The 14,217-nt window shown below is 35.1% G+C and overlaps 2 protein-coding genes across 3 annotated transcripts; one reads left to right on the top strand and one right to left on the bottom strand.

The window, feature by feature from the left end:
* Window positions 1–20: 20 nt before the first annotated feature.
* Window positions 21–2,871, top strand: LOC113665419 (uncharacterized). Of its 2 annotated transcripts, XM_027181088.2 has the most exons (6): window positions 28–250; window positions 330–395; window positions 502–648; window positions 923–1,027; window positions 1,706–1,804; window positions 2,092–2,871. In XM_027181088.2, the coding sequence occupies exons 1-6, from the start codon at window positions 97–99 to the stop codon at window positions 2,220–2,222; spliced, it is 702 nt and encodes a 233-aa protein (XP_027036889.2). In that variant the 5' UTR covers window positions 28–96; the 3' UTR covers window positions 2,223–2,871. The 2 variants fall into 2 exon arrangements, with proteins under 2 accessions (XP_027036890.2, XP_027036889.2); XM_027181089.2 differs by lacking the exon at window positions 1,706–1,804 and having other exon boundaries at window positions 21–250; window positions 2,092–2,637.
* A 151-nt stretch (window positions 2,872–3,022) lies between these two features.
* LOC113665407 (nostrin) lies at window positions 3,023–13,592 on the bottom strand. The gene is made up of 17 exons (XM_089182160.1): window positions 13,439–13,592; window positions 13,201–13,286; window positions 11,328–11,408; window positions 11,003–11,065; window positions 10,382–10,463; window positions 10,218–10,280; window positions 9,649–9,762; window positions 9,191–9,236; window positions 8,016–8,095; window positions 7,641–7,739; window positions 7,138–7,257; window positions 6,720–6,828; window positions 6,317–6,405; window positions 6,077–6,205; window positions 5,424–5,508; window positions 4,732–4,767; window positions 3,023–4,369 (listed from the first exon to the last, which is right to left on the bottom strand). Exons 1-17 carry the CDS (start codon window positions 13,463–13,465, stop codon window positions 4,194–4,196), a joined length of 1,485 nt encoding a protein of 494 aa, XP_089038286.1. The 5' UTR covers window positions 13,466–13,592; the 3' UTR covers window positions 3,023–4,193.
* Between the last annotated feature and the right edge of the window lie 625 nt (window positions 13,593–14,217).

The following is a 14,217-nucleotide window of genomic DNA, read 5'->3' as shown; positions in this document are numbered from 1 at the left end:
ATAAGGAAATTTAATTGGTTGAAACTGAAAATTGAAATTTCACCGCGAACTTTTCCCACTGGAAAAAAAAATCCTCGAGTTTCACAACGAAATAAAATGGGATCTGTTACGAATGAAGAGCTGGAAAATTTAGCTGTAAATTTGAAGAAAGTACAAGATAAATTCCTTAACGATTGGACTGGGGAATCTTTTCGAAAAGCTCGTCTCGAGGACAAAGAGAATCACGAAAACATACTAGCGAAAGGGAAAGGTAACTGTGTTTATAACGAAGATTGTAATGAAACAGCAGTATAAAATTACCAAATTTTCTTATTATCCCCAACTTACAGAGGAGATGAGGCATCTAGAAGAGACGATCAATCAGTATCATTTTCAGAGCGAGAAGAATTTAGAAGGTAAGACGCAAGTAGACGAAGTTATCGTGTTTACTTCTGACCTGACTTCTAAACGATGAAATTGATAAAAGCAGACATAAATCAAAGGTTTCCGACATGTTTGTAGTTCTACGGCAGAGGGCTGAAGAAGTTGCCAATCTGGAACGAGAACTGCGAGAATTACAGATTTCAGCGGAACGCTTGGTAGAACAAAGGAATCAAAATCAAAAACATTTTGAAGAAACCGAGTGTCAACTCCGCAAACAACAAGAAGGTACGTAAATTACTTGTGTAGTTAAACCACGTTTTGCAAGATAGAGACTAGTGAAAATGGAGGTGATAGGAAAAGTTTATTTTTTCTACAGTGAGAAGTGTCTCGAAAGACACCTTTGTTAAACATGCTTAGATCATACTTGCTTAGTTTTCAACACATCTACAAATAAACTTTACGAGTTTTTAAACAAGATCAAGCCACACTAAGCACTAAGCTGACAGGAGACTAATAATCTCAGTTGTAAATTAACCAGTGGTCAAATGAACTCTTGCAGAAGTATCTGCTAAGGAGCAGAGCACATCGTACAAGATTAAACAGTTTACCAAAGGTACCGAGTACTTCAAAGAAAGACTAGGATTATCCTTCAAGAAGGTGGATGGTAGGTTATTAAAAGCATTTTAAAAAAATTGCTAATATTGCATAAGGAAGTTGGACTGGATTATGGTAACCTGGTACTGAAGAGTACAAAAGAGAACAACGCACATCATCTTACCATTTTACTTAAATAATGAGGCATTGGCTGAATCAGGCCAAATGAAACTTTCAGACCGCCGTTAGGAACTAGTTGATAAATTATTCATGAACATTATTCAGAGTGAACCGAACAAGCTCCATGACCTTTTTACTGCTCATACCACAAGTACTTTGAACCCTAGAAACAAACGGAAGTTTAGACCTGTGTTCAAGACACAAATAATTCGCAACAGTTGTAGCATTTTTAATGCCCTTACAGCCTAAACTTTTTTACTAGAATTTAATCGACATTTTTTATTTACAAACGTAAGATATACAAACACACTTTTGTACAAACTTGCTTTAAACTACCGATAGTTCTTTTCAGTGTTATTATCTTCTGTAATAATCGTGTAATTCAATTTTTCAGTTGCAAAGCGATTATAAATAAACATTTATCTCCTTATCTATTTAGGCTAATGGCTTTAGTGGCAAATTCCATTTTATACCCCACCCCCTCCCCCCTCCCCCAACCAAAAAAATAACAAAAATGAATGCATCAATATACTTAATAAAAGTGATCTGAACCTCTTCCACTTCACAGAGGAACATTTACAGTTTGTGTTCAAGTACATTGACCCAAAAGATGAAGATAGGCCCTTTGTTTTCACTGTGGCAATTACCAGTCTGGACAAGTACAATGGTAAAACCCTCAGTCACTGAAATGTTCATCGTGTTGTTACAATCATGTTCTATAATCCTTTGCTTATACCAAGTGCTTGTCTGATCCAACTTCTTCTTAACAAATCTTAGCATTACTTAGAACAGTATTTAATGAAGACTAGAAAAGTCAGTTGAAAATGGCAACTAAATGACAAATTCAAAATGGCCAATCTATGTATTAGTTAAACATATTAAATGTTTAAAGTTGACTAATTAAGATCCACTGTAGTGCAGAGTCAAATAATAATAGTCAATTCTTATTTACAGTGAAGGATTGTATGCCAGAGGTCAGAGGACTTCCTGAAATGGTGGAAAAGCTGAACAGCACAAATAACTTCTCTGCATTTGTTGTTGCCATGAGGAGAAAATTTAAAGATTTGATAGAAACAAAAAATTAGACATTCAATCTGCAACTCAGACAAAGATATGTATATATAGATTGCGGTGTGGGATGTTGCCATGATAAAGGAGTGTATAAAAGGAACATCTCTAAAGGAGTGTGTAATTTTTCGTGCTTTTCAGTACATCTTCAGCACCTAACACAGAGTGAAACAACATTACATGATTCAAGGACCAGGTCAGGAATTCTTAATGGCAATCTGCAAATTATATTTCCTGACATATAAAAATTGGAAAATCACTGGTAGGGAGTTTTTCCTTTCCATAAAAAGACTTGTGAATTTCAGAATTCCTAACTAGAGAAATGCAGGAAATAGGTGCACAATGGAATCCATTTCCCAAGATTTAGCTGTATATTGTCACATTTCGAGTCTTGCAAAAGCAAATAAAGGAAATTGTATAGAGAAAGAAAAAGCCTTAAATTTTGCATCCACAATGTCAAATAGTTTGCTCTGATGAAGGGCTCATGCTTGAAACATCAGCTTTCAAACTCTTTATGGTGGCCAATTTATCTTATCAACTCACTTGCTTACCCTATTATACTCTCCCACTGATGCAGCACCACAGTTTCTTTACAAACATACCCCCTTTATTCATTTGACTGTCTAAAACTGTTGTTGACTTCTAAGATTAAATAAGAGGGAAAAAGTCTGTCTTGGCAGTTGTCTTATTTGGTGGTGGTAGTGTTTTGTAGTGTGTTTCCCAGATCTCTACAGACCTTATATCCTCCTGGATCATTGTTTGTTGGTGCAAGAGTAAATAAAGAGCCATATTGAACTGAACAGTCCTTGAAAATAAATATTAGAAACAGAGCAACTTTAACATTTATTTCTTCAATGTTCAAAGAAGAGGTAATTGAGTTGAGTTATGATGCCTTAGCAATCCAATTAACCCTTTAAGCCCCAATAGTGATCAGCATCTAATTTCTCCTAACAACACCATTGTCTGATCAAATGTACAGATCATGAGAATGAATTAAATGATCACCAAAGATGAAGTGTCTTGACGTTTGAACAAATTCTCTTAATCAGTAAAATAAGAAACTTATGGAGGACAGTGACAAGAATATACATGTTGATACCAGGGCTTAAAGGGTTAACACCTCAAACATCATTTGAATTTAATCAATGCTTGCCTGTACATGAAGCCTCTCATCAACCACATGATTGGACAACATAAAATTTTTCTTATAAGGTTAAAAATTTAAATTTGTGAAAAATTTTTAAAAAAGTTTATAACATAGCTTTGAACTCCAATATACTTACATCAACATCACCTGGAATTAAAGACACCATTACTAAATAAGAATATATTAAGCATATAATTGAACTAATTAAAAGATTGCAATCAGCAATATATGATCATTCCCACAAGAATGCATCCACAGAACATATCCTTGTTCATTGACAAGAAATTTTTCCCTGTTGCTGGAACCTTAAATCTCTATATTTTGTTTGTCATTTGGTTCAGTTGGCCATTCTTAAAATTAGACAATGAATTCTAAATCCATTGACGAGGCTTCTAGAAAACTAAATCATGGAACATAATTTAGGCTTTACATTAAGTATTCACTGCTAAAAAAGGTTTCTTTTTTCTAAGAGCTAGTGTAACAGCTACATTAAAAAAAATGCTTAAATTGCCCATGGCAATGTTTTTTAAGTACAAACAAAGCTATGCCTTTCCTCATTTATTTTCTTGTTTCTCATTGGGCTAAGTATATCACTTGGTGTCTCCAGTTATAACCCTGAAAATTTTTTAATGTGAATGGTAGAAAATCTGCCACAAAGACTCAATGAAATACACCCTGTGGCTGCACCAAATTAGATAATCTCAATATCAAAACCCTGGAACAAGTAAACAGCAAATGGGGCATTCACCTGCTATGAAAGCTCCACGTCCCAAAAACAATTAATTAAACAGAAAAAACCAGAAATTTGCTATATTTTTTTCTCTTGGTATGAAATATCTGGTCATCCAATCTCCTCCACATAACTGGCAGGAAATATGCCTGTTTTGTTATGAAGTTCTCCTTGCCACCATCCATCATCCATTTTAGCCGTTAGTGTGATAATATCTCCAGGTAATATATCAAGTTCATCACTATGAGCTGCCTTGTATTCATACAATGCACGGCATCTGCATATCCCTAATTAAAAGCAATAAATACAAAATCCTTTAATATGTGATTGAGTTATTCATCTTGACAGCAATGTCAGTCAAAATCTTCAACTTTCCAGAAAAACGTGCACATCTCCAGGCTCCTTCCAACCCAACCACAATATTAAATATTTCAAAGAACACAAAGGCGACATGATGATACTAGGCGAAGTTTGAACATGAATCTAGTGTGCCAATCAACAGGCAACCATGTATCATGTTTTTCATTAATAGAACTTAGCTTCAATGGCGCAGATTCCCCCTGTGGTCTTCCCATGATCACGTGCAGTTCTCATTGTTTTGCTTGAGCTACATTAGAGAGAAACTCATTGAAAGTGCATTGAAACTCACCAGTTGATTCTGGAATATCATCAAACTCATCATCACCTGAAATAATTAAAGGACAGAGGTCTCAATACATCCCTTTGATTCCACATATAGTAATTAAAGCTCAAAACAGCAAGTCATAACATTTGGTTCATCACAAGGCAAAGGACCCATGAAATGACCGACAGTCTTAATCATATCTTAGTCTTAATGACACTGTAGTCTCTGGGTAAACCTAGTCCTTGGAGTGAAAGTGTCTGGAACTTGCATAACTATGTCTTTCGACCCTTTGACCACTTAAGAGTGACTAGCATCTAAATTCTCCTCACAATATTACCCCTGAATCACACATTAAGGTCATGGAAATAAAGGAAATGATCAGTAGCTAAAGGAGCTCTTGATTGTTAACAAATTCTCCCTATCAGCACTTGAGGGAATGTACAGTGAACAGTATGGAGAATATGCATTCTGATGTTAGGGTGTAAAGGTTAAAGCCAAAGACTGTACTCCTGAGTCAAGTTAATCTAGTAGACCAATATGGTAAAACACTAAGGATGATGGGATTCAATATCAGTATCTGGGCAACTACCCACCTACCCCTCCCCTAACCCAGCATTAACCCTAACTTGTCATCAATTGACTGTTGGTGAGTTAGGGGAGGGTTAGGTGGGCAGTTGCCCAGATACTGATATTGATCCGGCTATGTAGTTTCTTACTTCTATTGTCTCCCTCATCCTGTGTGACAGACTCCATTCTTGTTACTTGATCAAGTGGAATATAGAGAGAACTCTGTAGTAAGCCCTATATTAGAGACCATAAATTGTGGTACAACTAAGCTCTAATACTTCTTACTGGTAGTTCCTTTATTATTCAAAGAGAGGGTATAAACTATATAGTGGGTGTCATTAGAAGTAGCACGGGTGAGAAATCAGAGCCCAGTTGTTTTAAGGCCGATTAATTTCATGCTTAACTTAAAAACATGATTTAGTTTTTCCTGGAGGGGTATGGGAGTGAGGCAAAAGGGTGAACATGTCACCAGCTGCCTATGGAACAAAACTGCGACAAACTCCAAGGAATATGCCCTTGTATTAATGAATCACCTGGTGCACTCAAACTATCCCATCAAACAGTAGAAATATCGCAATTTTGCTAAAATCTTTTCATAATTCTAGTTGGCAAGACACACTTTAAGAGACTCATTTAACTGTCCTTCTGGAAGAACAAGACAAAATCACCTTGAACCAGAAGGCAATGGAAGACCTTTCAATCCATTATCAACCCAGTACTTGATATTGATATCAAATATTGTAAGAAGCCTGTTTCGAGTAGTCAACTATCTGTGAAAAGGTAACAAAGAGAGGGAACTTGCCTGTTTATCCTTGGTGCTTGATATGTATGGCATTAACCAAACATCTGGTGCAGGGTGACCATTCAACTGTGCCAGGGCACATTGAACTTTACTGACACTTGCTGTTAAACTATTTATTATAGCATTTGCCTGGAAAGTACAACACATGTGGCTTAACTTAAATAATAGGTTGATAAAGAAAACAAGATTTGTTAACTTTAGCAATCAGGAAGTTAATATCAGACTGAGGTAATATATTACATGTATCAGTTGTGTGGCAACATCTTGTTGGCCTTCTTCATTACAGTAATCAGGAGTTGCAGAGTATGCCTCAAAGAGAGAAGTTATCCCTAAATGAAAAGAGACTAATTGTAAGTTTACAGAAGTCAAGTTACATATGAATTAGGAGAAGTTGAGTCTAAATTATTAAAGTTATTTATAAGCAGCCCATGATAATATTCTCCATTCACAATTGAGGTTGAGAATAAAAATTTCCAAAAAATATGCTGGTCCACCACCATCTTACTGACTGAAATAAACTGTGATCATAAAAAATTAAAAAAGAAAACTTATAGTACTGTAGTTCCACACGTCTAAATTTCTTTGGTGAGAGTATGAAAGAAAATGTGATAGAGGGTGATATTAATTTATAGTTCCATATTACCATCTCTTGTCTTCTTTTGTTTCTCCAGTGATTCTGACAAAAGACGAATCTTTGTCTCTAACCCTGCTCTTCTCCTGTCATAATTCATGGTGTTCTCCAAGTCCTCCTCCTAGGTGAATTTAAAAATAAATTACTCTATACGGTATGCAATATTATACTTTTCAACTAACATTTTCACATGAGACATCACAATTTGGTGATTCATTCAACACAGTTTACGGTTGAATAAAGGGGGTAAATTTCTAAAGAGAAGGGTTCGTTATAAGCATTAGCCCTTCATCATTCACTCTCACTGACGAAAGGGCTAATGCTTGAGACGTCAGCATTGAAACTCTTTTAGGGTGGCCAATTAACATTGCCAATGCAATTGAAAATACCAAATTACATAGTTTATGGTTAATTGTTTTCATGAACTTACATAACAGTCATACAGGATCTGCTGAGAAGGACCTCGTGGTTCTCCTCTTGTTTGAGCTGTTGTGATAACATCTTCAGAAGAATTGATTTTCCACACCTCTGAGCTGACAGTCTCATAATTCTGTCATGTGTAATAAAAATACTTAATATCTACCATCGCAACATGAACATTTTGTCAGTTTCACTTTTTTTGAAGGTACTGCAAGAGTTTGTTTTTTCTAGTCCTTGAAAATCTCCAGGAGTGTAAGCTAAAGGGAAGGATATACTATTGGTTTTGATACAAACTTCTTAATTAAATAATTAATGCTTCTAGCAAGTCCATTGTGCTGTGCCTTAAGATGAGATAGAAATGAAAAATACCAATCACTTAATTACTTGATGTTTATAAATCTGGTTATCATCTTCTGTTCAAAATATGATGTAAGTCAATGAATTGTGAGCAAATTCCTTAACATGGAAGAACAAAGAAGCCACTAAATTTTGAAAATCTGATGATGTTCTTACTTGCTGCAGTTGAGGTATCGCAGCAGCCAACATGTTACTATATAATGAGAACATCTCTCTTAAATGTGTTATTCTTTCCTCTTCTAACCTTTCACAAGTCTGAAATCACAATAAAAAAAATTAGCAAATTAAAGCATAACTATTCTCCAAACTGTTCTCTATACATTTCTTATGGTGCTGACAAGGAGAATTTGTTCAACAATCAAGAGCTTCTCTAGTTACTGATGACTTGCTTTATTCTTATGACCTTAATGTGTGATTCAGGGTGATATTGTAAGGAGAAATAAGATGCCAGTCATTCTTAGGGTCATGGAAATCAATGTAACACACATTGGAGAAAAAAAAATTATAAATAAATAGTTAATGATATTTTACCTGGCAAAACTTCAGCATGGCAGCCTCCCATTCCAGTCGTGCTTTCTCTGTCTTTTCATACAGATCACGATATTCCCTATCTTTTAGAAAATAAATTTATGTGAAATAACCCTTTACAAGCAGTATGTATATTCTCCATAGTGTTCTCTATACTTTTCATAAGGTGCAGACAAGGAGAATTTCTTCAACAATCAAGAGTTTCTTTAGTTAGTCAGTGATCATCTCCTTTATTTTCATGGCCTTGATGTTTGATTCAGGGGTGATACTTTTGGAAAAAATTAGATTGTTATTACTCTTAGGGGTTAAAGGGTTAAGTTAATGTAAATAAGAGCATTGCAGTAAAGCAATCTTTGGCTTTGTGGGATCCTTCAGGAGGTAGAAGTCAATCTCAAAAGTACACAAACATTGAAACTGTACCATGGCTCCATCTTTGAGTCAATATGGGTTTCGATAAAATTTGGTACAAAAAGGTAGTTTATAGATTAGCAGGTGGGTAGTGAGGAGGGCCTCAAAGGTCTCTTCTTGGGGAGATCTGGGATTTGGGAGTTTTGGAGGTTTACATTCTTACAGTTGCATTTTCCTGAAGTACAAGGTCTATTCAAATTTACAATGTTTTGTTGTTCCTAAAAGTCAACCAATTTGAAGAAAATTACTGGGTTGTAAGTACGTTATGAGTAGAAGTGTAAAGGTCACAAGCTAGTTGCTGGCCCATTGCAAGCAGGCAGATAACCCTGCTAAGCTGTAGTTGCTAATGAAAACCCCTGGTTAAATATTAACCCTTTGACTCCCAAGATCTAATTGATAATTCTCCCCTTTAACTTCTACATATTTCCTTTGAAATTGACCATGAGAATTTTTTTGTTTGATCAAGAAAAGAACTCCTATCTAATGAATTTGAGTATTCTTATTACCTGTTTGCTGGATAATGTATGGATATTAGAGGGAGAAGTTACATGTTCATCACTTCTGGGAGTTAAAAGGTTAAGCAGTATTGTGATAGTAATTGTTTCACTGCATAGTTATAGGGAATTGCCAGTCATGGGGCTATAAGGGACTACATTGAATCTAGGCACTTGAGGAGGGGAGGGGGGTTAAAAGAAGACCCTAGACACCTGATCTCTTGTTTCAGTAAGGAACAAAGGTAAAACTAAAGAAAATAAACTGAGACTCTTTACCTGCTTTCAAAGAAGTGTCCATCATTTTTCTACATTTCACATCCATCTAGGAGTGACAAGATGAATTACAAATCTCATTTAGCAACAGTTATCATTAAAACCCTTCCAATAGAATGAACCTCCACCAGTTTAAATGTGTGTTAAATGACTTGTTAGATTTCAGTTTAAATACTGTTGAAGCCATCCACCTGCTAGATTATAAAAGAATAGAATAAAAATTTCATACCAGTAATAGGAATGAATGGTGTATTGGGAAACAGCCATTTGCATTATGGTTCTATGCCTGAATTAAAACAATCTTTCAAATAATTCAAGACAAAAAGTTACTATCGAGGCTCTAACTTTTAGGGGGGAGTAATGACCTTCAATCAACAATTTGAAAATTCAACATTTTTTGAGGTTTGATGTATTGTATCAGGGCTTCAGAGATCAACGTATATTTCAGTGATGTCTTATACCTTAGAAATCTCTTTTTCTGACATCACTTTACCACTTTTTCCATTTCGAGCTTCTTCAACCTGCTCGAACATATTTTCAGCTTCCCTTGTCTTGGTATGGGCAGCACTTTTTTTCTAGAAAAATATTTATAACAAATTGGTCAGGTCTGATCAAGAAAATCTCAGTGAAGCAGAAAAGTTTAGTCCTGTAGTTAAGGTAACTGTTATTTCAGTTGGACTGCTGAGAACAAAATTTGAGGTCAGTCAAACACATCATTCCTTTGGCTATCTCAGCATTGGTTTACAATATTTAACCCCTAAAAAGGTAAGTATTATGATCTAGAGCTAACCAGAAAAGGTAGCAAAGTTATTCAGTCAGTGGATAAGTCAGTTGGTCGGTCTATTAGGTTAATCAATTTACAATTACAATTAATTAAAACTTATATAGTACAACTTTCCATGGCACATGATCAAATGTGCTTTACAATAAATCAGTCATTCAGATACTTAATTGATCAGATTGTCAGTCAATCAAATAACAGTAATTGACTGATTAGCCAGGGATACAGAAAATAAATAAAGCATTTCACCTTCAATGCATCATTTAGTTTATCACTAAAATTCTTGTAAGCTTTATCTACCAGGGACTCCACCTGATGAGCAAATTAGTAAAATCAGAAATTAAAACAATCTCTTTTTTTGTACTTTTTTCCAATAATACTAGTAGTGTGATTGGTTTACTGAAAATATCTACCGTTTTCCTTGCTTTTGACTGTGTTTCCACAAATGCTTTGATCTGTTTTGAAACCTCGTCATGTAGCTGATTTCCTAATGTTCTAAATGAACAGAAAATAACACACAATTTGAATCATAAAAATGAAATGATTATGGATTTATCAAACTGAAAAAAGAATATCACACAAAGATAATTGCAAAAAAGAAATGCCTAATGTTGCCGGCAAAAGATGATGGAACATTAAGCAGAATTTGGAGCCAAATCTGCAGTCAACAAGAGTGTGTCTTTTGCCTTTCAATTGATAGCTAGAAGCATCTAACCCCTTAAGAGATTCAAACTGGGTACTTGTATTGACATTGCCTTTGATAAATTTGGACAAATCACTAACACTAGCTACAAGCTAAAAAAATTTACTCTACTGTCCAAATTAAATTCAAAAGAAAGATGACAATTCTATTTTAAAGTTTTCAACGTAATAAATTAATATAAGGATAGAGATGAGAAGGTCATAACTGCATGAAAATTATAGCTCATTGAGCTTATAGACTTAACACATTCCCCTTAGCTAACAAAATAATCTTCACGCCTGCTCAATTTACAAAGTTTTAATATGATTATTAATTATAACTTAATATTTACTTGTGTATTTCTGCTTCATTTTCCATTTCCAAGAGGGCACTTTCCCATGAAGATTTGAGAGTCCTGCAAAGGTAATTACAGATAATGAAAGTTTGGTGCATGAATTAAGATAATCAAAAAGTTGGCATTGTAAAAATAGGACTACTTGGCTAGCCAAGACCTATTACACAGCACCAAATCACACTTCCTGATCATGAGTTGGTCTTTACAATGATCTAGCCTATTAATGGGATTTATTTATTAAAAGTAACAATTAAGAAATATTTTAGGAGTTCACAGTTCTTTTTCCATTTTGACAATTATAGTTCACAGCATTTCCTTTTACCCCAATGCATCCTTTGATGTTTTCTGTGCCTTGGCTGCCAACTTGGTTAAGCTTTCAGCATATGTCTGTTCAATTTTTGCCCTGGAATAAACAGAGGTTTTTGTTAAAAGATTTCAAATCAGATTTGTGACAAAATACAATTCAGAACATTTAGCATGGAGAGTGTAGAAATAAATTTGAGTTTGATGAGAAAATGCGGTAATAAAGGGCAGACTGTAAACCACTAATCCAAATTTAAAGACAGCTTTGACATCAATTTTTTTTAACTGCTCCTCTCCTTTGTCAATGCAGAGTTTTCATCCAGAATAACACTACTCCCTAACTCCTAAAACACAATACCAGGAAAAAAATTGAGACAACTAAATTTTGCAGTGTTATTGGAAAATTTGTCAAGCAGTGTTCAGCAGTCATATAACAAGTTGTAACATTTTTATAAATGAGTTTCTATGGTGTGAAAACAGAGTGAGATAATCATTTCCATTTTCATCATTTCCTTCTGTAATAGCTTGCCTCTTTGTCTTTGATCACCTGGATCTTAATTAGCCATGAGGTCAGTCATGCTGCTTACTCCAAAGACAAGGGATGTAACCAGTGGTTTCGTATGTCAAGAAATATTACACAAAATGTCTTTTCTCTGGTGACCAATATTATATTTCTGATAACCACCCTGTGATTTCAGTTTGCCACCAATTTTTAAAAAGTTCAGCTGGGAGTGTTGAATTACGTGAAATATGATTCAAAAGCTAATATTGATCAAGAGTTACTTAGAAAATGGTATTAGTTACCTATTTATCTTGTTATTTCCTGACTATAATCTTAATGGATGTTAGTTGAAAGAATGAAAATCTAAGGTTATTTAAGTATTCACAACAATATTACCTTCTTTACCAAACTATCTGATTTAGCTTCACTGATACTAGTGAGCAGAATCTCTTTCCTTTCATTGTTTTAAATTGATTTTGTGAGATACAATGTTTACCAGATTGAGTCTCTATCTGAAACATGTTTTTCCCATATATATTGAGGCATTTTAAGGTGACAAAGAGGGGTGCATTGGGATTTTTGGTTTTGCAGTTTCAGCTTAAGTAGTAAAAGAAATCTCCCTATTTCATTCTGAAAAAATGGATTAATGTCAAAATGCAGGAAATGCCACTTGAAAGAAACTAAATTTGGAAAAATTACCTGGGGAGGCATGCCCCAGGTAATTTTAGAGGCTTGCACCTTTGGCGCTAAAATAAACTCTCTATTTCCCCTCAAAAGGGGTTGGAATATCTGATAAAGTTAATTATCTCTAATACAGTCATGTTATCACACTACTATCACATGGAAAAATATTTCACACATGCCTTTAACATGATCACACATAAGCACAATTGCAACAAGGCATGTTATCAAAATCCTGGCAGTTCATGAATAATTTTATGTTATTACTATGTAACCAATTCTGTCAGCATTAATATTTACGAGGGAGGGAGAAATGGAGGAAGTATTGCATCTAACCACCATGTACAAACTGAAAAACAAATCAAAGCAATAGAAATCCAAGTTCATTGTTTGTAACACCAACATGGAAATTGCAAATGAAACTAACTCAACAGCAAACACAGAAAGACAAAACTCTCACGGCCAGTGTGCATGTCTCGCCGTGGAAAATACTTGGAAGTGCTGCATATCGAGTTGAAAAACAGCTGCAGGTATGTTTATAGACATTTTGAGCTCAAATATAAAACCAGATTCTTAGGATTTTGCTTACATGTATTGGAAGCTTAGGTGAGGCCACTAAAAAGCCGAAAGATCCGACTAGAAACCAATACAGTTATATGAAAATTTATTTGTCCCCCTCTATGCTTATTAACGTTACAACATAACTTACCTCTCGTTGAAAATTGAAGAAACTTCGCGGGAAAAGTCATTTCCTTGCCGGCAAACCTTCCGTAATTCTTCGTACCCTTTCTGTTCCTGAATACAAACAAAGACAATAATTATTGTTTCCCGTAAACAGGTAAACGGGAAATCAAAATTATGACGTCCATAAATGCGGTAAATAACGTTAGATTTTAAAACATTTTGTGCTCCTTATAAAACAAATACGATCTAAAAGTGATACTCACCCAGAAGGAATTTTCAAACCTAGTCATGTTTGATTCCTGAAGGCTCAAAGTTCCCTCAAGGAAGTTGATGTTTCTCAAAAAGACCTATTAGTTCTAAAAAAAGCTCATCGAAACTCAACTGCTGTGACATTTTTCCCAGGGGTCTCTGCTTCGGTCCTGTAATTGTTTCGGGTGGGGTGGGGTTTAAGAAAGACTGAATGCGAGGCTTTGTACACAGTGCTAGGTGGGAGGGACGGGTAAGGATTTTCCACTGTCAGGAAATTACAAGAGGGCGGAAATTTTCACGACGCAAGTTGCTGCGGTCTTCTGAGAAAAGGAAGGGAAAAGCACTCAAAGTCAGGTTGTTTTGGAGTAATTTACGAGGTATGAAACAAAACTATTATAATTTCATCCTCTTTTCCTTGTCACCCCTTCAACAAATGTATAAAATTTCCGAACAAATGATGGCTCCCGCTTCATTATTTGGTGACAGCGAACCAACACGAGACCTTTTTCTGATCTACAATGAGTTTTTTAACACCTGACACAGTCGACGCTCTCTTTGAAAAGCACGGTTTAATATTAAGAGGGAAATGATGGATTTGCCATCGATCGATCCGCTGACTGAAAAAAAAAATATTTTCTCGAAGTAATGCATGTCTGCCAAATTTTCAGAAATTTTCGGTAACAGGGCGCAGATCACAACTCAATGAGGTTGTCCGACTTCTCATAAAATAATCTCCAATTATATAACAAGTTTCAACATGGATCCAGAACATACTGCTTTATTGGGTTGACGT

Source organism: Pocillopora damicornis, chromosome 9, assembly GCF_964200805.1.
Source record: "Pocillopora damicornis chromosome 9, jaPocDami1.2, whole genome shotgun sequence".
NCBI lineage: Eukaryota > Metazoa > Cnidaria > Anthozoa > Scleractinia > Pocilloporidae > Pocillopora > Pocillopora damicornis.
The sequence above is the reverse complement of the archived record's forward strand: the minus strand, read 5'-3'. Positions and strand labels throughout refer to the sequence as shown.